The sequence below is a fragment of the Syngnathus typhle genome, linkage group LG17, assembly GCF_033458585.1.
Source record: "Syngnathus typhle isolate RoL2023-S1 ecotype Sweden linkage group LG17, RoL_Styp_1.0, whole genome shotgun sequence".
Taxonomy (NCBI): domain Eukaryota; kingdom Metazoa; phylum Chordata; class Actinopteri; order Syngnathiformes; family Syngnathidae; genus Syngnathus; species Syngnathus typhle.
Genome location: NC_083754.1, coordinates 8,586,544 through 8,611,618, shown reverse-complemented (window position 1 = coordinate 8,611,618; position 25,075 = coordinate 8,586,544). Strand labels below are relative to the sequence as shown.

Genomic DNA, 25,075 nt, shown 5'->3' with positions numbered 1-25,075 from the left:
ACACACACACACATACACACACAGCCCTCCACATCGCCGCCGCTACCACCATCAGCACATCTCCAGGGACCTATCCAGCAGCAGCAGCAGTAGCAGCAGCACTATTGTTACTATAATTATGACCTAATCACAGCTGTAATAGCACAGATATCATGCTATACGTAGGTAGCGCATACACACACACGCACAGGCACAAACACATACACACAGCAACACTTCTCATACATCAGTGTGTCTTTAGTAGAGAGAGTGAGAGAGAGAGTGAGAGAGAGTGAGAGTATGACAGAGAGAGAGGGAGAGAGAGAGAGAGAGAGAGAGAGAGAGAGGCAGGGAATTAGTATTCCGAGCACAGGGCGGGAAGCTGAGAGCGAGCATCCAGCAAGGAAGGAGGAGGACGAGGAGGAGGGTTAGGAATATTAGAGCGAACAGGAGGGTTGCCATCATTTGCTCCATTTCTCTCCGACGTCGTCAGCGCATCCCGGCGCGTGCGTGAGAGGAAGAAAGGGAAAGAGGTGGGAGGGAGAAAAAACACGCTGGGAATGCTCCACTCGTGTTTTTACCTGACGTGACGGCAGCAAGTGGCGAGATTCGTGCACGTTCCACGGTAGGCAAGCGCGCACTCCCACACGCCTATATCCCGTGACGTGCGCGCGCACATTCATGTCTTATGTGTAGCGCGCACGGCGTTCATATTGACTGACTCTGACTCTGATATTGCTTTTTTTAGCGGGGTTGGGGGGGGGGGGCATGTACTGTAGACGCTATGACTTTGTATTTGAAAAAAAGGGCCGGCAGCAGCAGACGTTCTCGGATGACGCGCGCGCACGACAAACTGGGGTGTGCGTGTGTGTGTGTGTGTGTGCGCCCGCGCGTCCGTCAACCATCTCCTCTCCCTTGCTTGCAGTTCTCGCGGGGCCACGCCCCTTTACCTTGACCACCGAATGTGATTCATGCAAATTGCAGGCGTGGTGCATGCGTGAGCCGTCCACCGAGGCTGCAAAAAAAGGGTTTCTGTTCCAGCAGAACATGGCAGCGTGTGTGTGTAGCATCTACCCTCAACGTGTTTACTGTACGTACAAAGAGATACAGGACCTAGAGCAGGCTGCTAGGTCTCAGCTAATCTCACTGTAAATCCGTCCCATCATGGCACAAAGACGGCGTCCAGACCGTAAAACGGCAGGTGATGTCAAAGTCGTGACCTCTAGTACTGATTGTGAAATCGGCCCATTTGTGAACCAGAAAAAAAAAACACAGAAGGAAGGCGGAGCAGACAGGAGCAATCGAAAGCAGAAACATCTCATTAGGCATAACCGATGGATTAGCGGGGGAGATGAATGAGCCAAGATGTGCTCGTTAAGTCGCCTGAGTCCTTAAAAATAAATAATTGAAGTGGTCCACGCTTTGTCAATAAAGTCATGTGGTGAAGCTTTGTAAACAAGAAGCTGTACGTATGGCGTATCTTTGTCAACAAAGAGGCCGCGAAGGTGATTGAAGGCTATTGATCCATATCGTTCCTCGCTGGAACATGTTTTATTCAGTGTGCATGGCATCATCGCTTTGGCTCTAATGTCTCGCACTGTCCCAATGTCAGCATTCCCAAACCAAACCGGCTCCATTCCGCTCAGCTGTGGGATATGTTTGAAATGTGTGGAGCTCAGAGTTCAAAGCAAACATGGCGCGTCGGCATTTTGCTGTTCTGCTGCCAACGGAACTGAAGTGAAATGCTTTTTGAATCCAGGTTGTTTTGTGAAGCACATTGAGTTACCTTGTGTATGAAATGCACTACGTAAATAAAGCCGCTGAGGCTTTGCTTTACCTTCACTCTGAAAAATAATCACTGCTAAATGTTTTGCTTGCCTTGAGTTTTGTATTCATCTTGATCGGAATCGACAAGTAAGGGAATTCTGTCGTCCCTTTTGTCACCCTCACTCCTAATTCTTCAATTGTACTCCTTATCTGAAAAGGGGATTCCAAAATCCCTCATAAACATGCTTAGATTGGGATTTTTGGTAAATCTGAAACTGACTACCTAAGTAAGGATTAAGCAAGAATTCCATGACCTTTATTTTCCCTCTCGCCCTTTTCCCACCATTCCCAAATGTGATTCAATGACTCCGTCACTCTCGAAATTATCCCTATCTAAATCTTCTGCTAGGGTTGGGATTTCTTATTTGTCATCACTCTCAAAAGAAATTCTGGAGTCAGGAATTCCAGCATACTTGTTTTTTCTCCTGTCAGACGTGCTCTTTATCCAGTCATTTTCAAATCCAGTCAAGGTGTAAAGAAAGACACAGTGGAAATAATCCCACATCTCAAAGCGAGGGGATTCCGTTGTTTTCCCTTTTCCCAAATATAGCCAAACTGTGTTATTCACACCGGATTAAAATATTTGACATGGCCACCGTTTTGTAAATAATCCCTCACAAACCTTCGACGTGGGTCGGGATTTGTTTTTGGTCTTTCTCTGAGTCTCTGTGCAAGGGAAACCCACCTTTCCCAGCCCTTTTCAAATCCACCCAATAGAGATTCTAAAATCCCGCTGCTCGGTTAATAATCCTTCTTCAACGTCACGATGTGTTGTTTATTGGGATCTCCGAGCAACGGAATCCCCTCGTGTACATCGTCAATGCCGACAGCTGTACTCTTAATCCAGTCATTCCAAAATACAGTCAGGCTATACAAAGGAATATTATATATTGGTGTTTTTGTTGTTGTTTCACTTGTTTGCTTGTTTGGAATTTACAGCTCAAGAAGTTTGGGAAATTTTACTTAGCAAAGAGAAGTGAAGCGAGCCGTAGCGTAATCTAAAATTTAGGTCGTTCTCTCTGCACTTTGCGCTCCGTTGATGTCGAAGTAGCTTTTATGGACTTCTCCGCCCAGCTGTGTTGTGGGAATTCCAGTCCACTGCTGGGAATGATGCAACATAAACAGCTCATCGCTGTTACGGCCTCTCGAATTGACAAAGTAATGGCAGACGTTAATAAAAAAACAGAGCCTCAGCTCGTTAATGATTAATTGGAAGTCGTCGGTTGAGTTTTTAGCTCGGCCGCCTTCCTTTCCGTCCGTTGTCTTTTAATCTGACCGCCTATCATCCCCCGCCACTTTCCTGTCGTGCTCCATAATGAGAAGCCGACCTTGTCTGGTGGCACAGCGGTGACAGGGCGGCCCGCTGAGAATATCGATCCCGAGCGGCTCGCCAGTCACCGGAGCGTCTGCGGGAGGTTTTGTGTTGCCGCGAGTACTCAAAAGGCTCCGTTATCGCAGAGTCAGGGAAACGTTGCGCTTTCATGACTTAGTTGCTTAGCCCTTTTAGCGCTAACTGGACCTTTACAAACTCAGAGCGTACCAAACTTGCAAGATGACATCTTTGGATGTCAACAATGTCTTTGGCCGCTTGCCGTCCACCCCCAGGCCGTCGGCCTCTTGGCTGCCAGACAGCCATTGCTCATCGTGAGACGTCCTCGTTTAAAAGTCACTCAGACAGATTTACTGGAGCGGGGCTGCATGTTAGCAATATTGGATCTGCTTGTTGTTCCCCCAATTTTGGATTCCAGCGCACGCTGTCACGGCCAGATAAATAGACTTAAGTGCTTCTCCCTGAAATGGACAGACTATCCTGACGTGACAGTCTGCGACCATTCGAAGCTGGCGAGACCGGGTTCATCCGCTTCATTCTCGCCAAGTGCGGCTGATTGACTGATTGATAGATTGACTGGAGCATTGATGAGGACTCTGGCCGCCAGCTGCCGCTCAAAATGATCAACTACCCCCCCGAACGGTATCTGGCGACGCAGGGATCGATAGTCCTGGTTCGCTCGAATGCGCTTGGAGAAGTCACTCCTCAAGATGACCTCCCGCCGCTTTTTGCCTTTGATTCATTCGTGTGCCTAATAACGAGTCTTCGGTTATCCCCGGAGGCCTTCAGACTGTGAGAGTTTTATGCTCTGACCTGCTTTTTTGACAGAACAAGTTCAAAAACAAAAGTTTTCCAGGAGCTAATTAGCATGCTTCTTAATGTGTTGGCATTGGAAACCTTGAGACTTTGATTGGTTTCTTTTATTGGTGCGCTTTCAGGTGATGTCAGGCAGCTTGGAGAGTCTTTCCAGGAAGTCGGTGCTGATTGGCTGATTGGTTTCAGCCCAAGGACTAAGAAGCAAGCCGCTTGTTTCGCTCTTTCGCAACGTGACAACATGCTAAAGGTTACACGCACGCACACACAGACACACACACACGCACCATTAACACACATTACCAGACATTCCGGTGCCTTTGCTGTCAAATTGTTTTTCCAGTCCAAGTGAGTCGGCGGGCTCGGTCATTCCTTAATGGGCCCGTCCTTCCGGTCCGCGTGATCCGGCCCCTACGTTCCCGGGCCGAGCCTCGTCGCTCGGGCGCTGCGCTGTGACTGGCCGAGTGCGGGCCGGAGTGCGATGCGGATTGGAGGATGTCGGGCGACTGGGATGAAGACTTGTGCAAGAAAGCGCTGATGTTGGTGGAGGAGCTTTGCTTCAACTCGCCTCGCGGGCACAGCCAGAGCGAACTTTGCCAGGAGTTCAGCTACCTGATCAGGGGACGCAACAGACAGCTGGACGCAGGTAACGAATCTGGACCCAAACGTACTATTTGAAATATTCATGGGTTTTACGGGCCCCCGAAGAGTCTCACTACGAGAGCTCTGACTGTTAGCGCTGATGGACTCGTCACCAAACGCTCTGATGTTGATTAGCGCTGCCGCTGCTGTGTAGATTAGCCCGGATCGGTCTCCGCCTCGGGAGATTTGCAGAGAAAATGTCACAGCGCGACCTGAGGCCGTTTTGTGTCTGTGAGGTGGCAAAAAGGATTTGTAAGCGGAGCGGCAAGCTTGGTTTTTGACTTTTTGTCATGCCTGATTATTTTTGTCTTGTGACTGGCTGATTGTGAGACAATTGAAAGCGCTTCAGCTTGGTTTTTGACTTTTTGTTATCGTTAATTGTTTTTGTCTTGTGAGTGCTGATTGTGAGACAATTTAAAGCGCTTCAGTGCATTTACCATTTGATTTGTTTGTTACTTTTGTCTTTGGTTTTGTTCTTTATTTTCTTGTCAGCTTTGTCTTGAATGATATTTTGCCTTCTTTTTATTTGCCTTTGAATTTTTTTAATTATGTTTTTGTTATTTTGGACTTTGATTTTTTTTCTCTTTGGTGAACCCTTTCAATATTTTTGTTCGTGGCCATTGGTTTTATGATTGCTTTTGTCTGAGGTTTCATTCTAGATTCTAATTTTGGTTCTCACTGTCTATGTTGCCATTTCCATACAGGTTATTTGTGCTGGTGTCTTTTTTTTCTCCTTAAATGTAGCATCAAAGCGTTTCCTCGGCTTCTACTTACCTTTTTCTTTATTTTTTTTTTTTAATACCCGCTCTCTTCTTCCTCTCTTTTTCCCTCCCCCAATCAATACTTGAACCTCTCTCATCGTCCTCGCCGGGCTCGGCCGTAAATCACCGCCAGCTTGTTTTCTCCCGCCTCTCCTTCACACGTGCTCGTTTTCATCGACTTCCTCGGGACAAATAAAAGGCAGGAGCAGATGCATTGGGCTGAAACCGTTTCCGTCCGTCTATTATTGTCCCCAGAGGCTTTCTGAATATTTCCCCCGATCTAAACAAGGCTAGTCCAATATGAAAAAGTACCCCCGCCCCCCGTCTTCTCAGTAACATTGCTGAGGAACAAGTGCTGATTAATGACATACACAGACTGATGAATAATTCACAGGAGGTAGGCAGGCAGGCAGAGGGCATCATGGGAAAAGCGCCAGCAAGCAGCCAGTGTTTTCCAGATGCTTTTCACAATCCCACCGTTGAGTGATTGAACGTCTTGGCCCAAGAAACGATGACCTTGAAAAAGGAACACTTTTTATTTGATAACTTCAGGCCATAATTGTGTGGTGTTGTTGTTTTTGCGACGGGGGTCTCAGTAAACGTGGAGGGAATTATAAAGCCTGCCAAAGCTACGTTGTTTGTTTTCTAGCTAGCTATCAGTTTGTCGATGGTTTGCGTTTGCAGAGATTTCGGTGAGCCTGCTGTCGGTGATCGTGACGTTCTGCGGCATCGTCTTGCTGTCGGTGTCGCTCTTTGTGTCGTGGAAGCTGTGCTGGCTGCCATGGCGGGACAAGGAGGGCGGTGGCCTGAGCCTGACCTCGGGGCTTCTGCCCGGGAGCGCCGGGGTGGGCGGCGCCCCCGGTTCCTCCTTCCTACCGCCGCTGCTGCAGCGCAAGGAGGGCCAGTCGTCGTCGTCGCTCTACCCCTCGCTTGGCCAGCAGGGGCAGCACCACCCGCACTTCTCTGACCTGGTGGGGCTGGAGAGAGGCGATGGTGGCGGCGGTGGCGGCGTGGTGGGCGGCCCTCATGAGACACAGGAGCACTCCTACCTGGACATGGACTGCTACCCCAACAACGCCGGTGAGACCTGCTCTTAATTACACAAACGACATTCACGTTCATCCGTCCATCATCTGAGAAAATATATTTTTTAGGGTTTCTATATTTTTGCAATAAAATGCAAAGAAAAAGCAAAACAGCCTTGTATGTTGAGTGAGCTGTTCCTAATGAATTGCCCTGTGAGTGTATGGTACACTGCTATATAAAGTGTGTGTGCATGTGTGCTATAAATAGCCTGCACTGCACTTCCGTCTCCAGTCTTGCAAGGGGGGGACGGGCGATGCCTGCTTGGGCTGGCCCCCCGTAGAATATGACCGATTGGGACATTTTGGTGTCTCCATGGCGATGGCTCCTGTTTATCATTTTGTGTCCTTTACAAAATCTTCATGTAAATCAGCTTCTTTCTTCTTGTTTTGTTTTATTATTTGGTTCAGGGACGCTGAAGCTGAGCCAAACGTCTCCGGACGTGCCCAATTCGGAAGGGGGCGCACACCCCCATAAAGATCTGCCCAACGCCGTCTCCCAGCAGCAGGTCACCGCCCGGTCAGTTCGCCTCCACTTCCCCCCCATAACCCGAAAGAAATGACCAACTCTATTTTAATGAAATATGTTTTTGTTGCTGGAAATAAATATGACTTCATTCTTGCAGAATTACAAAGTTCCTCTTGGGGGGAAAAATATGAAAGTGTTGAGTTGAATCATCAAATTAATTTGCTCACCTTATAAAAGCCTGACGGCACTTAAACACTTATTTAGTTTTTATTAGAGCAGGCTTGCGAAACACTTTATAATTAGGCCGAATTGTTAAAAAAGGTCACACTAATCATCACTTGATACTCAGTTGTGTGCGTGTGTGCGTGCGTTCAGGCCCAAGCCAATGACTCACCAGCTGTCCAGTCCTGACTTCCACGGCGAGGAGAAGGAGCAGGTGACCAGCATTGGCCAGATCAAACCCGAGCTGTACCGGCCCAAAGGTGACCAGGGTGACGGCAAGCAGGGCGAAGCCTGCGGCAAGATCAGCTTCCTGCTGCGTTACGCCTTCAAGTGAGTTCGCACACACACACACCATCGAAGTTGGTGGGAAGATGCTGAGTCAGCGTCTGCACTGAGCCTTATTGACTTCGCTGGCCGCCACCTTCAAAACTGCCTGAAATCCTCCCAAAACGTCTCCAATGTTATTTTCACCTCCAGCAACCTTTTTGCAGCTCACAATGCTGCTGTACGCTCACTGGATATGACATTAGGGATGCTTAACCTGTACAATCTAAGTGCTGTCTAATTTTCTTGTTAGAACTGAATTCATTGAAAGCGTGAGGGTCTGTGATTCTTCAGTGACTGATCAGCTTTCTTGACAATATTTTTAAAGCTTGAAAAACAAATACATTACTCCAGTGGTGAGGGCATCACTTGGCGTTCCTCCCTGACAAGCTATCGGCTTTTCCCGCTTGGCCCATGTGTCGGGTTTTAATGGGCTTGCCGATTGAATCTTTGTTCCCGTAGGAACACGAGGAAGATTGACTCTGTTGTTGTGATGCCGACAGGGTCTGTCGGTGTTATAGCGCGTTAGCAACATGCTATCACACAAACGCACGCGCGTGCCGCTTTGGCTGCTGTAATGAGCCTCCTGAGTGTGGAGCATTATATCATAAATCATCCTGCACCGGCCTTCCTAAATGGGCCACATGAATGCTTTTCATCATGCAGCCATCCCGCCGCCTGGTTAATTCCCGCCATGCGTGTGCGTGTGTGTTGTTGCGCTTTCATGCGGCTCAGCATTTATAATTCATGCGCCGCCTTTTACTTTTCTGACCATCAGCAGTTTGCAGCGCCGTCGCAATGCTTCAACGTGTCGCCGTCGCCGCCAGCTAGCTAGCGCCGCGAAAAAAACAAAACGTCAAGAATGCGAGCTCGTTTTTAAAAAACGCCCACTTTGTCAGTGGCAGTGCATTACGCTGAGAAGACTTTTCAGTAGCTTGCGGGCTCTCCTCCAGTGTGGAAGTTCTCCAAAATATGAGTCATGGCTTTGTCACAGTGCGCTTTAAAACTATAATAAATATTTATTTATACGTCTTGCTTTGTTTTCCTAACCCACTCAGCGGATACCTGTGGTTTTCGAGATGATTGGGTTTCTCTACCCAAGGTTGGGTTAATTATGTTGACCCAGGAGAAGATTGGATTTGGCTGTGCGGAAAAAACGAAACCAGACACCATTTTGGACAGCCATCTCCTGTCAATTCAATAAAATGAAATGAAACTGTTACAATGATGTGAAGCCTGGAGGTAGACAATCAAATGTGTCCAGGCTTTGTTGACGTTATGGCCGTCATTTCCCTCTGCGATCGCGTGTAATTGCCTTAATGGAGGTGAACACGTGCACACCCATTGACCACTCGGTCGCCTTGTCGACGAGCTCGTGCAGCGCATTTGCGCCCGAAAGTTCACGTCGAGCGACTAATGAAGTGGCGACACGCCGACTAATAAGCGGAGGCGTCGTTTAACGAGGTCTGATTAGTGGCCGCCTGCTAATTAAATACACCTCGTAGTGACACACACGCACGCATATGCGAGTTGTTGTGTTATTCTGGTCCAGCATTGCTCCAGAGACATCCAACCTCCCACCTTGTTTTTTGTGTACGCTGCCAGTCCAGGTGTGTGTGGGCCGAGCATGTCTGGCGCGTTGGCTTAAACAGGCACGTTTGTGTTCTGCATGTGTGTCAGCACTGAGCAGCTGGTGGTGAAGATCCTCAAGGCCTTGGATTTGCCCGCCAAGGATGCCAACGGCTTTTCCGACCCTTACGTCAAGATCTACCTGCTGCCTGACCGCAAGAAGAAGTTCCAGACTAAGGTAGGCTCACCCCGCCAAGGTTTGCTGCCTCAATGAGTGAAGCAGGAGTGTTATGTCAACAAAGGTTGTCTCGTGTCGTCGCCCACTTGAGGTGAGGGAGGGTAATGGATTCAAAACAGGCAACTTTGTCATTTGAAATGTGTTGAAGCAACAGCGGAATGTGGGCCTCATTCAGCTCGCTGTCTCATTGCCGTCCGCTCCATCCGCATCCTGTTAGCTCGCGCCACTAACAGGAGATGATGGGGCGTTAATAATAAGCGGGAGTGACAGATCCTCTCAGGTTGGATTTGAACGACTGAGCGAACATCGGAAACCGCCGCATCCTTGTCGTCTGTGTTCATTCCGTCAATCGCTTCAATTCCCGCGCCGAATCCGAACACTGCACAAAAGGAGCGAGTCGATCCACTCGTTTTAGCTTCTTTGGTGTCGGAAGCCAAAACAGGAAATATGGCATTTTTAACCAAGGTCAATTGGATTCTCTGTCTCTGTCGGAAAATGGTAGAAAGTTAATTTGGTGCTTAAAGGTTACTCATCATTCTCAAGGACGTGCCAGTGAGAACGAGTTCTGCTATTAATCACGGGGCGCGCCGATCGTGTGAGGCCCTTTTTGTTTTCGACGCCTCCTGAAAAGTGCCCGTTGGTGGTCCGGAAATGGGGGAATGAAACGTGCGAAGCGTTAAGCGACCATGACGGGATAACAGCGGGAGAGGCGGCCAGATAAGAAGCGAGAATCACTGAAGGTGTCACAAGAATTAATAGCTTCTCTAGAAACCAGGCAATTGTGCCAGTCCCCCGTGTGTGTTTGTGCACGCGTGTGTGTGCGTGCGTGCGCGCGTATCCTATTTTTCATGCCTGAGGAGAGATAGTACACGGTTTAAGAGGGAGCAGACAGAGATGAAAGAGAGAACAATATGAGCAAAGACAACAACAACAGCATCAGCGACAGCTGCTGGTACCCGGTTGCGGGGAGAAACGAGAAAAAAAGTACAAGAACACTTGTTGGAAAATGGTTGAGCAGGCAGGTGATAAGGAACCTGAATAAGTGACGACAATAAACGAGTCTGTCGTGATTTGCGTCTCTGGCCACAGGTGCACCGAAAGACGCTGAACCCCATCTTCAACGAGACATTCCAGTTCGGTGTGCCTTTGAACGAGCTCCACTCCCGCAAGCTTCACTTCTCCGTCTACGACTTTGACCGCTTCTCCCGCCACGACCTGATTGGGCAGGTGGTGGTGGACAACCTGCTGGACTTCAGCGAGGGCAGCGGGGACAAACCCGTGTGGAGGGACATTGTGGAGGGCACGGCGGTGAGTTGCCACCACAAGTCACGTTTGAATCAACTCGGATCAAAATCCAAGCAGACGAAACCCGATTCAATCGCTTTACGTAAACCTCATAATGTGGATCCGACTGGTCTTATAGACTGAACCTAATCCTAAAAGGACTAACAAAGCCCTTAAAGACGTCCAAGATTTAAAAGGCCCCGCCTGACCACTTTGCGTTCACATTGAAACTAGAGTGAGACCGGATCCAACAACCAGTTCAGGTCCAAGCGCTGCTGACTCAAAGCGGCCTGATCAATAAAATCCCTTCATCAACACTTCATCTTTTACATTCCGTCTTCTTGCTTCTTTTAAAAAGGCACATTTTACGTTCATGTATTGAGTATTGATCCGCGGTTGACGTGAAGTCGTTGAGCCCTCCGCTGTTCCCTGTAAAGTTATTTTGTATGAGCGGCGCGCATGCCGTCGTGCATCTGATTGGCCGACTGATCAATGACAGAAGCGCGCAGCCTGGAAATGAAGAAAAGGACGGCCGGAGTCCATTACAAATGAAATATTCATACGAGACGAATCAAGGGCGTCTGATTTATTAAATAAGCGAAGTCTGGCGGAGGAAGTATCGATCCGAAAGGGATGCGAAGCGTGGAAAAACACAAAAGAGCCGTCGCCTCTGGTTGGCAGCAACAGATTGGCATATGATTTATTTCGAGTGACACATCAGCCGCCTTCCTCCCAGCCTGGCAATCGTCGAGGAAAAAGTCTTTGGCGGAATGGCCGTCCCCACCAGACTCAATGGCTGCGGTTCTTTTGAGCTCCATTTTTCTCTGACTCCACAGGAGAAGGCTGACCTTGGGGAGCTCAACTTTTCGCTATGCTACCTGCCCACGGCCGGCCGACTCACGGCCACCGTCATCAAGGCCACCAACCTGAAGGCCATGGACCTGACTGGTTTCTCGGGTAAAAGAACTCATGTGAACCTGAACAAACGTGTTTTTGTCAAGCTAAAGACCATTGTCGTTGATTGACAGCTGTTTTATTGTTGGTCACTCCAGGAGCAGCGACAGTGGCGGTGACAGTAGTGTTAATATTATCAGTGTCGCCTTCCCGGAAGATGGCAACTGTTAGTGCCGGCGCGATTCCGAGACAGACGCTCGGGAAACATAGTGTGAAAAAATAGATGGCCGCGTGTGCGTTTCCCAAGATGCATAACAAAGCGCATCAACCTGCTATTTATTCGCCGCTGCCCCCAGGGTGAGCTGGCATCAAGCGACAATCTGGACTAATTACAGGAATTGCTCTTCTCACCAGACCCTTACGTGAAGGCCTCCCTGGTCTGCGACGGTCGGCGGTTGAAGAAGAGGAAGACGTCCATCAAGAAGAACACGCTGAATCCGACCTACAACGAGGCGCTGGTCTTTGACATTCCCAACGAGAACATTGAGAGCGTGTCCATCGTCATTGCCGTGATGGACTACGACTGGTGAGCTCTGCTCGAAGCTGCTCGGCGCAAATAATCGTGACGGCTTATTTTTGTCTGTTTGTGTTCCTGTCAGCATCGGTCACAATGAGGTGATCGGAATGTGCCGTGTCGGCAGCGACGCCGACGGCCCGGGGAGAGAGCATTGGACCGCCATGTTGGCCAATCCACGCAAGCCAATAGAGCACTGGCATCAGCTTGTGGAGGTAACATGTTTGGAGCTAAACGCTTCGCATGAACCCTCGCTGACTTTGGATTTTTTTTTTTCCACATCTGGGCAGGAAAAAGCAATCGGTACATTTGTGTCGACGAAGGGCGAGGGATCCCCCTCCTCCAAGCCGCACATTGTGGTGGACAGTCCTCACTCCGATTAAGCGGGTCAGTTGTTTATTCATCTCTATTCCGTCTCTGTTTAAAGACTCGCCTCCTTTGTTGGCTTATTAGTTACGCAAGTCTGTACGACAAGTTTTCCTCAGGCTGCCTGTCGTCGGGCGGAATGCAAGAAGAAAAATGGGTCAAGTGTGTTAAAGCTGGAGTGTCGGTGAGGAGGTTGTCACGTTTGGGCTGTTTCAGGCAGAGGCATCTTGGGTTATGGAGTCCAAGTTTGGGTTGGGTTTTGGATCAGGACATTGGCTCGAGTTCTCATTTAGCGCCTCAAAGCTTTTCCTCTCCACCACCCGACACAACCGCCTGCTATCGGCGGCTTAATTCCTCTTCATTTCCTCTTTTTTCTCAGGCCATCGCCGTGTCTCCACCTCCAGACTTTTCCTTTTTCTCTCCTCTCATCTGTGAATACATCTTTTTCCATCAAAGAGAGACAGCTACACTCGACGTTTTGGCGCTTCCGCTCAATCTGTTGACGGGGGAAAAAAAACGATAACCACGCAGCAGCGGAGACAAACACACCAACTCACTGTCGGTTTGTTGTATCGTATTTGATCTCGGGAGGCGTGTAATGCGAAAAACTCTTGAAAAAAAAATCATGAAAAATTCAAGCCATCTTCAAGGTCCTTGGAGCGGGACCAAAGCTCATGTATAGACTCTCAGAGAAGAAGATTGACTGTCTCCCACAAGGTAGCGGCACCTGCCGGATTTACCAACGCTGACCCCTAGAGGAAGGAGGACCAAACACGGTCTTCAGTGATGTCAGAGGAGCCAGGACAGGACGAAGCGTAGCCTGAGCATGTTACCTTGTGTTCTTTGTCTTCACGCTTCCAGTCGTCCTCGTGGCTTCTTCTTTGACCATTCCCGGGACGGAGCGTCGTGATGTTTTGTACCAGGGATGCAAGGGACGTCCCCCCCCCCAAAAAAACGCTCAGACTTTTCCTTGGCGGATGCATCCCAAAGAGAAAAGGACTTTTCTTTTGAGCTTTGGAATCATCTAGTCACACATGGCACATGTCCATGTTGCGTTTATCCGTGTGTGTTTCCGTGTTTGTGGGTTTTGCATCCGTGTGTGAGTGTGTGTACGTATGCTTGTGTGTCCTAGTGACCTTCTGTGATCATTACCTCATCCTCCTCTGACTCGGCCGCCTAAAAGTCGCGTCTTCATCATACGGAGCCATGTTGTTGTGCGAACACTCGCCGGAGGGCAGGACCCGGACGTTTACTCGGACATGACCAAAATCGGCTTTGAGTGCAGGTTAAAGCCAGATTTGGCCTCGGCTTTAGGTTGGGTTTGAAATTGGGCTGGCGGGTTTATTTTCCCACATCAATTTTTGATAGGTTTGAGTGAGGGTTTCTGTGGACACTCAGAGTTTAGCTCTGTGTCCATCTGTCAGGAAAGGAGTCCTCCAAGGGGATGACGGGCACAGGCTGCTGGAGTGTTTTTCAGCAACAGGTCATGAGGGATACTGTCAGAGTAAAAAAAAAGTATTGGGACACAGCTGTTAATGAAGTGGACCAGCCAGAAGTGAACGACTTGTAAACTGAAACTAAAATTCTTCTGCGTATTGGCGCTCTTTTCTCACCACATTATCAAAGCCATGTGGCCTTGCACCCTCTTGCTCCTCCCAGTGTCGTGTAACGCTGTCGTGCTTCGCTGTTTAGTGTGCTGTGCGAAAACCCGGCTGACGGCAAAAAAAAAAAAAAGTTTGGTTTTTGATTCATCTGGGACATGGAATGGATGTGAGTGTGAGTCATGAGTCGTTACGGATCATCGATCTAGCTTGGTCCCAAGGCTCCTTGACGCGCCCCCTCTCGTTTCCTCTCGTCAGCTCATTTTGAGTCCACCTAACCGCCACGTTGCCACCTGGTTTTTAGCCGCCACCGCCTTCCTCGTCTGTCTTTTTCATGACTCATGTCTCCCTGTCCTCCATCTTGGCCCCCACCCTGGCTGTCTTGTGGTGATGTGAATGGTCGCAATGGAGGTCTGCATGCTTCTCAATTAACACGAATGATGTCAACTCGATGCAAAATGACATAAGCAACGCTCGGAGCTACAAAAAAAAAATTCAAATAAAATGATGAACTCATTACTAATACAACTAACGACCACAATGATGATACGCGGGGCAAATGTGTTTTTTCTCTGTGTCGGAATTAAGATGCGTATTTATCAATTGGGGTTACATATTTTTTAAATAAAAAAGGGTATATTCATAATTATGTTTTTTTTGTTTGTTTTGTTTTTAAGCCGGGGCGCGATTGTTTCAGTCCGGGAAGAGTGAAGCGATGCTGTTGGAAATAAAAGCTATGTATCATGTAGACCGCTGGCGTCTATGGCTTCTTTCAACGCACGTGTGCAATGTGATAACAAAGATTAGGAAACTATCAAACATGTCAAAAAGTGAAGAACATATTTTCATTGCATTTTTCCCTCTTTGTTTTATAATATTTTTATCTTATTTTCTGTAATTTCTGTGACTTTTAAAAAATACTTTTGTATGTTATATAAAATGCTTTTGTATAATGTTTAGACAGACTTTTTCCTCAGTATTTCTTTTTTTGTAGTTGTGTCTTCTCACATATTCGAGTTTTTTTTTTAAATCAAGTACATTTTGCATCTTGCAATGATATTGCGATATTGTTGTTCTTCACTAATTGCGCCTTTTTTGCATAATGTTTGAGGATTTTTTTTTCCCAGCCTCGCCGTGCAGGTCTCTGGATTATTTCGACACACATCGAGTATACGATGTGTAGGATGCTGAAGAGGAACTCTGACGCATCTATATTTGTCCACCTGGACTGACCTACTGTGCTCTGCATTAAGTCAGTGGTCTGGAGTTATTCAGCCACTTTGCCATGAATTCTTTATCGCAGCCGTTTTCATTTTGGCCAAATGCAAAATGGAGCACAACTTGGGATCTTCCCCTCCATCTGGACACCCAAAACCTCTCATTAAATCCAATCAAGTGGTCATTTCTTCTCGAGCTGGAGATGCCCATGAGGAAGAAAAACAATCTGGGATGAGGGAAGAATTTTTAAGAGGGGATGGGGGTTGTGTGTGTGAGTGTGTGTGTGGGACAGCGCTACAGACAAGCTCGCAAACACACATACATACACACACATAACGATGCACCAGTACAAGAAGAAATATAAGGGGAGGGGTGAGAGGGTTAGCGTCTCCATGGCAACGTTCTCACCGTCAAGGACAAGGAAAAAATATAATTTCATTTCAGACATTTGAGTATGTGCATTTGATTATTTCCCCCAATATTTTATATTTATATTTTTGACAATTTCCCTCAATATTTATTTTTAACAGCAATGTCAACCGGTGGCCCGCGGTCTTCTAGTGATCCGTGGCAGTATTGCAGTTGGTTCGCGAAATTGGAAATGGAAAAGAATTGCAACATTTTGTTTAATAAAATGGATTCATTATTTAGACTTGATTTATTTGCCAGCTAATTTTGTGAATTATTTGCCCATCCAAATTATGTCAAATATCAAGTCAAGTTTATTTGTATAGCCCTAAATCACAAGCAGTCTCAAAGGGCTTCACATTGACAAAAATTGACAATTATTCTCAAAGCATCCCCTGATCTTAAGCTCCCAAAATATGACTAAGGTTCTCAAAACAGACATACAGATGCAAATAAATAGCCTGTATAAAATAATATTCCAAAGCAGTGGTCCACGAGTTGCTTCTTGGTTTTGATCGTGGTCCCTTGGACAAAACCATTTGAAAGCCCCTGAACTATAGCAATACGCATTTTTGCATATAGTTGTCGTATGCTTTGTGTGGGACGGGAGGAGCGAGGGGGGGAGTTAGCATCTCCATGGCAACGTTCCCACCGTGCAGAAGAGGAAAAAAATATCATTTAGTGGGAAAGACATTTGTCTCAGTTCAGTGAGCTGAGAGAAGACAGCGCCCGAGGGGATGGAGGAGGAGGAGGAGGGGGGGGGGGGATTGAGGTGTTTCTACAACATACTGCATGGAGCCTCTTGACAAGCCTGGCATTAGCCGCCAATGCTCATGTGCTACTATCGTACTGATATATAGCAGCCTAATGCGAGCTTCATGTCTGTTTGTTCCTATTTGCGGACTTTTAACTGGCGGAGGTAGAAAAGAGTAGCTGAATTTAAATTGTGGATCTACTGCAGATATTTGCTGACATCTATTGGAAGACGCGGCTCACTGTAAAAGAGAGAGAAGGGTGCGGAAACTAAAATGTCCGCTAGATGGCAGCAGAGTTAGAATACCGCATCTTTATAGCGGAGGAAGAAGACGGCCCCATACGTCACTTCACGTTTGTCCTCCGCCACTTCCGGTGAAAATACAACAAAACGCTCATACTAGCCATGCTGTAACAAGTCTGATTCACACGTTTGGAATATTTACTTCACCTTTTAGCTCACCAGAAGCTTCATCTGAAACTTGGTGAATGTGGCGGAACGTTGCCATGTTGTGACGGGAGGCACGGACATTTTCGTTCGACTCGCGTGAGTTTATAAACATCGGCGCCTGGCTAATGATGGCTGCTGTCAGTCAAGGAATTTCATTGTGGTTCTTGCTGTAGTTTCGCTTTCTATTTGTCCTTCTTTGTCACTGTGTTATAGAAAAAAGTAATATTAAAGAACAGCTTATGAGCCCCTTAGCCTGGCGTAACAGTTGACAGCAAGAGCTAACGTTGCCAAAGTTTTTGTTGACGTGACGTCACTGTCGATTCCCAGCGTTTCCTTCAGATTTTTAAAGTACAATCATTACTGTGAATGGAATTGTAATTGATAATGTGGTGTGTCTTGTGTGTAGGTCTATGGTGTCCCTCATGGAGGCTTCCACCAAGCCGGGCAGCAACCAGGTGGCTGATGTGGTCTTTGTTATTGAGGGCACAGCCAATTTGGGGCCCTACTTTGAATCCCTCAGGAAGAATTACGTACTTCCAGCTATTGAGTAAGGCCAGCGTTAATGTCATTTTTCAGAGCCTCATGTATAGAAGTGGATAGTTCATGTGATGCATGCGTTACTGCAGGTATTTCAATGGAGGACCCCCAGCGGAAACAGACTTTGGAGGCGATGTGAGAACGACCGTATTATCTGTTCACATTTAGCAGCTTGCTTTGCAACATTTCCACGACAGTGTTAATCCCTCTGCTTTTTTTTCCTTTGTCATCTGCGACCTCCCCCAGTACGGGGGGACTCAGTACGGCCTGGTGGTGTTCAACACGGTGGACTGTGCCCCCGAATCGTACGTGCAGTGTCACGCTCCCACCAGCTCGGCTTTCGAGTTTGTCTCCTGGATCGACAGCATCCAGTGAGTGCACCTTTTGGCTACGCACGCGCTGTGTTTCAAGTGGGGAATCTCAAGTGTTCACCTACTTTTCCACCCAGATTCATGGGGGGCGGAGCAGAGAGTTGTAGTCTTATTGCGGAAGGGCTCTCAGTAGCCTTGCAGCTCTTTGACGACTTCAAGAAGATGCGGGAACAAATGTGAGATTCTTCACACACAGTCCGGTTACATATAGGCGGCCACATGAAATTAATGCAATGTATAAATGAAATAGAAACACGTCCCTGCTGCCATGTCACTTTTCTCCTCCCATCACCAGAGGTCAGACACACAAAGTGTGCGTCCTGCTGTGTAACTCTCCGCCGTACCTGCTTCCGGCCGTGGAGAGCGTCAGCTACACAGGCTGCACCGCCGACAACCTCGTCAAGATCATCAGAGACGTGAGTTCTCCCGAGCGCTTGTGATGTTTGCAAGCCAGATGATGTTCCCATCAATGTCTTCTTTCCAGAGAGGAATCCACTTCTCGGTGGTGGCCCCCAGAAAGCTGCCTGCCCTGAGAGCTCTGTTTGAACGGGCGTCTCCAGTAGGGGGCGTTGTGGAGCCTCATCCAGACTACAGCCCAGACATGGTGTTGGTCAGGGGCATTTCACTGCCTGGTAAGTCACACTCGTGACTGGGATCCTTCTTTTTTCCTCATCCCCTCTACACTTTCACCAGAAAAGTGATGTGATCAAGCATGCAAATAAAACATTTTTCCATGTTGCGCAGTGTCATCGGCCGGAGGTCCCGGGCCTATGAAGCCTGTCTTGCCGCCTCAGCCGCTGACTGTCAATCAGCCTATGGTCGGGGGCCCACAAGCTCCTCCCCCCATGAGCGCTGCACATCCTTACCAGGTGCCTGGCCGGTGGCCAGCGTCGGCCGTCTTAACTCACGCCGATTTGCGTCTGGCTGCCGTGGCTAAAATATTTTACGTTGCTTTGTCTTCCATTTGAATCCAGAATCCACCAACCATGACTGCTGCTCAGGTGGCTGCACAGATGGTTGTGGAGGCAGCTAAAGGCCAGAAGAACCGATGTGAGTTGCCCACTGACTGTGTCTGCGTGTGTGCATATGTGCACCAGGGAAAAAGTAACTGCACGGCAAACATGATTACCGCCGACGTCTCCCACCTCTCTCCTCCAGTCGTAGAGATGGTCAACGCGGGCCCGCCGTTCGCTGGCCAGCCGTCCATTCCGTCGCTATCGGGGGTGAAGCTCAACCAGCCCAACATCTCCACCGTCACCACAGCCGCTCAGTCCATGATGCCGCAGCCGCCAGGCGCCCCCAACCAGCAACAAGCGGCGGTGCCGCCCGGCCAGCCACCGCCCAATCAGCCACCTCAGCCACCCACTCAGCAGCAGCAGGCGCCTAACCAGCCTGCGCCGCCCGCAGGACAGCCCAACATGGTTCGACCTTTAAGCAGCTGTGCCGAGCCCCGTGTACTCAGTGATGGAGTTATATTTAGATCTGTGGGTTGTTTTTTTTAAGTCGGGTGTGCAGGCACCACAAGGGAATCCCAATCCGATGGGCCAGCAACAGGGCATGGCCAACAAGATTGTGGCATGGAGTGGCGTGCTGGAGTGGCAGGAGGTAATTCATTCTAATGACGACACCGCCATCACAGTTAGAATGCAAATGATGTCTTTCTCTGAGTTTTATAAATAGTGGAAGTCATCTTCAAGTCATCAACGACTTAGAGGATAATTATTGTGTATTGACTCGTCCTAAAAATGAGCTGACTTCTCACCTTGACTCAAAATAGAAGGTGTCGGCAATGCACCTCGTCGAATTATCTCGTGAAATCTTTCACCTCGAGACTTGGCAGATTCCGATCTGCGGGTGTTGGGAGGAAAAACAGTGTTGGAAGTTGTACTGCGGGCTGATCAGATTTGCGTCCTCTTGCAGAAGCCTAAAGCCGCCTCCTTGGATCCCACCACCAATCTAACACGCTCCCTGCCGTGTCAAGTGCAAGTTAACCAGGGCGAGAACCTGTGAGTGGTCCTAGCCATGGGTCTTTTGCCACTTTTACTTTGTCGCTGACCCCTTTGTCTCCACAGCAACACGGACCAGTGGCCACAGAAGCTTATCATGCAGCTGATCCCACAGCAGCTTTTGGTCAGCCGCTTTCAGCTACTTCTCATTGTCACGCCAGCGCCGCCTTTGTGCTCACACTTGGCTTTCTCTCTGCAGACGACGTTGGGGCCGCTCTTCAGGAACTCTCGAATGGTTCAATTTCTCTTCACCAATAAGGACATGGAGTCGCTCAAAGGCCTTTACCGCATTATGGCCAACGGTTTTGTAAGTCTCAAGCTGTGCTGCCAACTATATTTTCGGGTGTGGAGAAGACAACAATCTTTTTTCTCGTTTAGCATCATAAAATAGAATCAAATAACTTTTTTCTCCCCCAGACATCCAAGCTGCTAAGCTTTTCTCCTTGTGCTTTCAGGCCGGCTGCGTCCATTTCCCGCACACCACATCGCCATGCGAGGTGCGGGTCCTCATGTTGCTGTACTCGTCCAAGAAGCGCATCTTCATGGGCCTCATCCCCAATGACCAGAGTGGATTTGTCAACGGCATCCGTCAGGTCATCACCAACCACAAGCAAATCCAGAGTCATCGCGCGGTGAGTGCTCACGGGGGGCGTGGGGGCGGCATGCTCGTCCGCTGGACCAGAAAGACAAAGGTGATGAGGAGGAGTTGACGTCAAGGAGCACCGGGGGAGTTGACTGGTGTTTAAGCTGCATGGCTATTGACGTTTCCTTTGACGCGGGCACTCCGCTGAATCCCCGCACATGGCACATTCAGGGGACTCGTCTAGGTTACTTTCTGTTTTTAGGAGCCCTGGACTGAACCAAAATGACCCCAAAATGGAGCAAAATGGTCAACCTCTTCCTTTTCAGGCAAGGTCTGAGGGCCTAATAAACAGTCACGCGTGAAGCCCAATCCTGGCGTTGAGCAATGTTGAAAATGATAAGATTAGACAAAGCTAAAGTTGGACTGCCATGAATAATAGAGCGCGGCTAGCGCAGATGTCACATATATTACATGAGACCTGCCGCGCAGACAGTGTGCCAATCTGCAGGGACGCGAGCAGAGCCGCCTTCTTTGGCCGCCCCCACGGCTCACTGATGGAGGCAAAAACACTTTTTCTGCTGCCTCTCTTTGGATGCAGTCGTCTCGCCGGAAAGTCAAGCCAGTTTTGCTTGGCAACTTGAAGTCTGGCAGGCATCTCTATCGTGGGTAGATAGATCCACAACAAAGTGTGAAGAGACTATGCCTGAAAAGGCAAAGGAAGTCTGCCATTTTGCTTTTGCACAATGAGCCTCTGAGAATTGTTTCTCCACCATTTGTGTTTGCTAGAAGGGTGAAAACACCGCCAAAATGGGCCGTGCGACGGCTCGTATCTTGAAAAAGTTGGATCGCTCGTGTCTCTAGGCACAAATGTAATCTTACCTTGGCCTGCTTACTGCTCTATGCTGTACGGCAAAATAGCTCCCCTTATAATATTGGCCTAATTCTATTTGTATTGCTTATTGGCGATGCTTGTTGTTTAGTCATCCTGCTAATTTTAAATCCGGACAAAGTGCGTGTGCGTCTTGAGCATTTAGAGGCAGCAGAATGCATGAAACAATAATGATGATTTTTTTTTCCCTCCCTCTCTCTCCCGCCGCCTCTTGTGTATCATCACATATTCAGTGTTGCATCGCTAATAAAGGGCGCCACAACAGCAGCAATCTTGAGGCGTAATTAAAGATCTCATTTTACACCAAGTCGCCGGGATGAGCTTGACGGGGCCACGTGCCCCTCTTAATGCGCGATGCTTTTGCCTAGAAAGTGCGTCCGATGTCCCGGGGCCGCCAGTTGAAGGATTGCCGTGTCTGCTCACATGTTTGCGTCATACCGCCGCGATTTGTGAGGCTCGAGCGATTTCAATTAGTTGAAATGATGGCACTTTTAGGACTACTAACTGATAGATTGTGGAATAACCTGCATAAATGTGCTACTTCCTCCCACATTACCTTTTAATGTCATAATGTAAAAGGCTTAATTACGAATTCAGACTGGTTGAATTTTGCCTTGGAAATTGCATCTAAAGGCTTCGACTTCCACACCAGCAGGTGGCAGTGTGTCATGCTATTGTCATTAAAGAAAAAACATGCTTGACAACCACAGACGTAAAAAAACCCTCATTTTTAATTGTTTTCATGCATTTGTCATTTTCCTGAGCCCATTTTACTCAAATTCCTCATTTTCAGCAGTCCGTGTTATTAAAACCTGTTTTTGTGTTAAAAGTGTCACATCACATACTGATGACTGTTTACTCAAACTTTTGCTGCTGTTGTTCTTCTGGCAGTTGGGCGGCGGTGGTGGTCCAATGCAGCCCGGTCAAGTTCCGCCCAACCAGAACTTCCTCAATCGACCCCCTGGCCCCATCCCTGTTTCCCATGGCAACGTGCGGCAGCAGGTCGATTACTACTACAACAAAAACAACACGGACGCACACATGCACACAGACAGACACACACACGCTATGCCTGGTGCTTCTGACTTGTGTGCATGTATCCCCTCTCGCTTCTCATAATGAACTCTGGTTCTTCTCCAAAACACCACCAACACCCTCCTCCTCCTGCCACTTCTTCTCCTCTTCCTCCTCCTCTTGCTCCTTTCCAGTCGGTGGTGGTGGGCATGCCCCCTGTTAGTCAGGTCAATATGATGGAGGAGCAGCAGAGGCAGAACAACATGGTGAGAGAATCTTACATAGACTCCATGTATGATGTTGCACAAACCAGAAGAACACATTTCATTCTTTACATTCCAATTAAGTATCTCATTACTTCATTTAAGCTCATGACATTTTTATGGGTTTGGCTGGAACAGATTGAAAGCATTTCCATTTGTTCAATGGGTAATTAAGATTTGAGATAGAATTTGAGATACAATCATGATCATACATTTTCACATAATTATCCATAAAAAAGAAAATCACACACAGGTATTCATCCATCCATCCATCCATCCATCCATCCATTTTCTGAACCGCTTAGTCCCCACGGGGGTCGCGGGAGTGCTGGAGCCTATCCCAGCCGTCATCGGGCAGTAGGCGGGGGACACCCTGAACCGGTTGCCAGCCGATCGCAGGGCACACGGAGACAAACAACCATTCGCACTCACACCTAGGGACAATTTGGAATCTTCAAGCGGCCTACCAAGCATGTTTCTGGGATGTGGGAGGAAACCGGAGTGCCCGGAGAAAACCCACGCGGGCCCGGGGAGAACATGCAAACTCCACACAGGGAGGGCCGGAGGTGGAATCGAACCCGCACCCTCCTAACTGCGAGGCGGACGTGCTACCCAGTGCGCTGAAATGAACATACTCACACAATCGTACCATAACATGTCTAACGTGTACATATTAGCATGTTTTATGCATGTTAACAGTGGTTGAGCCTTTGAGCTCCATTCTTATTTTGCTCTGCAGCTGCATGCCAACACTCTATAACCACATGCATGTATTCCTAGCAAACGTTTTCATGGCACCGTGACGTATTTATAGTGCGCGCGAGGGTAAAAACCCAGCCGGCGGGTGAGACTAACGGACGTGAACTTTGACCTCAGATGAGCATGAGAGCCGCCGGGCCCAACAGCCAGCAGCCGCCAGTCAGTGGGGCGCCGCCCAACCAGGTGACGCAAGGCGGCCAGGCTCCGCCCCAGGGCCCCATCCTGCGCTTGGCCAACCCAGGGGCCAACCCGCAACTGCGCAGTCTCCTCCTCAGCCAGCAGCAGCCGGTAAGAATGCAGCCCGACGTACAGCGCCTTCGCCTGGTGGAGGTTCAACTGTGTCACCTCGGCATGACAGCAGGGGAACGTGTCCCACATGCCCGGGATGATGTCGCACCAGGGACTCGGCCAGCAGATGGTTCACTCGGCGCCAGGGGCGGGCCCTCAAATGCAGGCGCAGTGGCGGCAGCCCATGCCAGGTTAGCCTCATTCAGTAATTTGCTGTTTAGTTTATTATTATGCTTGTGAGATGTCAGCTTGCCTCATGCGTGTGCTTGTGTGTGCGCGCAGGTCAAATGCTGATGTCTGGTGCTCAGCGGGGGGCCGTACCCCAACCCGGGATGCCCCAAGTCTCCAGCGTAATGGAGGACGAAATCCTCATGGATCTCGTTTGAGGGTCAAATCTTGGACTTACTTTAGCGCTTTTGGGACTCTTTTGTATTTTGCTTTTTTTTTTGCAAACCTTGGACATAATTACAACATGGATGATGAGCGGGACAGTGCGTGTGAAGCTAACGTGGGTTTGGTTTGCTCTCGCACGCAGGAAGTAGTAGCGAGGCTTCAGTAATCATGTCGAGGTGTTGAACAATTAAAATTTCATAAAATAAACGCAGTCGGCTGTGTGCTTTTTTGTCTTTGCGGCCAAACAGTGTCAGCATGTTAATTTTAACCGCTCCAATATGTTGCCCCCTCCCGCCACGCATAGCCGAGCCAAGTAGTCCTACCAGATGGTGTCGCTCGGCCGCCAATCGGGCCAACCAGGAAGTGACGTTGCTGCCCGTCACCCTGGAGATGGTTGCTAGGATACGGCGACAGTGGGCTCTTGTTTTGCTGACCATGGTGCCCCTCCTCACCCTCTTTTCTTCTTCTAGATGGACACCAGTCCCCCCTCACTGGGCTCCCTCACTTGAGGGTCTTCTCTCTGACCCATTTACTAGAACTCCCTCACAAGTTCCCCTTACTGAGGTCCCATCGTCCTCTCACTCGTTCCCCCGTTTTAGAGCCCTCTCACTATCACTACACCACTTTCACTTGGCCCACCTCACCAAGTACCCCTACCTAGGCCCCCCTCACAAGGTGTCCTCATTGGTCTGTTGCTCATGCCTTAATCAGTCCCTCGGAGTCCGACACGGCATCAACCCCCCCCCCCCCAGTCTCGTCACCTCCATCTTCCTGCCCCCATCGCTATTAGTTAGTTTAGTTTAGTTTATTGTTTAGCACATATTATTATATCAATAACTGTGCAAGGAGGGAGACGAAGCCTAGGGCTTGTAAAGAGCTCCACTCCTTCTAACCCCCAATTCCAACCCTTAATGCTGAGTGCCAAGCAGGGAGGCAATGGGTCCCATTTTTACAGTCTTTGGTATGACCCGGCCGGGGTTTGAACCCACAACCTTCCAGTCTCAGGGCGGGCACTCTAACCACTAGGTCACTGAGCTGGTTTAGCGGCCGCACGTGCACTCCTACGCTTTTGGATGCGTGAAAGGTAAAGCCGAGACGGGGACGTGACGCTCTCTTCTCCTGCCCTGTATTTTCTACGTCACTGAAACTTTTTTGTCCAACCTAATG

At 48.7% G+C, this 25,075-nt stretch overlaps 2 protein-coding genes and 1 long non-coding RNA gene across 4 annotated transcripts; 2 read left to right on the top strand and 1 right to left on the bottom strand.

Annotated features, from left to right (window-relative positions):
- The first annotated feature begins 352 nt into the window (after positions 1–352).
- On the top strand, positions 353–15,078 carry syt3 (synaptotagmin III). The gene is made up of 13 exons (XM_061304186.1): positions 353–604; positions 4,075–4,199; positions 4,293–4,595; positions 6,037–6,432; positions 6,846–6,954; positions 7,279–7,455; positions 9,130–9,256; positions 10,346–10,564; positions 11,377–11,497; positions 11,849–12,020; positions 12,094–12,223; positions 12,299–12,395; positions 12,754–15,078. The coding sequence occupies exons 3-12, from the start codon at positions 4,445–4,447 to the stop codon at positions 12,389–12,391; spliced, it is 1,695 nt and encodes a 564-aa protein (XP_061160170.1). The 5' UTR covers positions 353–604; positions 4,075–4,199; positions 4,293–4,444; the 3' UTR covers positions 12,392–12,395; positions 12,754–15,078.
- Positions 15,079–16,760: 1,682 nt separating this feature from the next.
- Positions 16,761–24,115, top strand: med25 (mediator complex subunit 25). 2 transcript variants are annotated; one of them, XM_061303884.1, is made up of 20 exons: positions 16,761–16,901; positions 17,212–17,352; positions 17,432–17,477; positions 17,589–17,713; positions 17,791–17,889; positions 18,009–18,129; positions 18,198–18,345; positions 18,458–18,582; positions 18,688–18,763; positions 18,872–19,134; positions 19,217–19,318; positions 19,634–19,719; positions 19,786–19,843; positions 19,919–20,026; positions 20,175–20,351; positions 22,083–22,193; positions 22,400–22,471; positions 23,345–23,515; positions 23,586–23,706; positions 23,798–24,115. In XM_061303884.1, exons 2-20 carry the CDS (start codon positions 17,216–17,218, stop codon positions 23,899–23,901), a joined length of 2,250 nt encoding a protein of 749 aa, XP_061159868.1. In that variant the 5' UTR covers positions 16,761–16,901; positions 17,212–17,215; the 3' UTR covers positions 23,902–24,115. The 2 variants fall into 2 exon arrangements, with proteins under 2 accessions (XP_061159868.1, XP_061159869.1); XM_061303885.1 differs by lacking the exon at positions 22,400–22,471.
- LOC133170756 (uncharacterized) lies at positions 17,479–19,000 on the bottom strand. The gene is made up of 2 exons (XR_009718622.1): positions 18,859–19,000; positions 17,479–18,742 (listed from the first exon to the last, which is right to left on the bottom strand). It is a non-coding gene; the product is annotated as an uncharacterized LOC133170756 (long non-coding RNA).
- Positions 24,116–25,075: the final 960 nt, after the last annotated feature.

Coding starts and splice junctions, on each gene's coding strand:
- med25 (XM_061303884.1), top strand. CDS start 17,216: ATGGTGTCCCTCATGGAGGCTTCCACCAAGCCGGGCAGCAACCAGGTG. Junction 18,583..18,687: donor GCGCTGCACATCCTTACCAG/GTGCCTGGCCGG, acceptor ATTTGAATCCAG/AATCCACCAACCATGACTGC. Junction 22,194..22,399: donor ATGGCAACGTGCGGCAGCAG/GTCGATTACTAC, acceptor GCTCCTTTCCAG/TCGGTGGTGGTGGGCATGCC.
- syt3 (XM_061304186.1), top strand. CDS start 4,445: ATGTCGGGCGACTGGGATGAAGACTTGTGCAAGAAAGCGCTGATGTTG. Junction 12,021..12,093: donor GCCGTGATGGACTACGACTG/GTGAGCTCTGCT, acceptor TGTTCCTGTCAG/CATCGGTCACAATGAGGTGA. Junction 12,224..12,298: donor ACTGGCATCAGCTTGTGGAG/GTAACATGTTTG, acceptor ACATCTGGGCAG/GAAAAAGCAATCGGTACATT.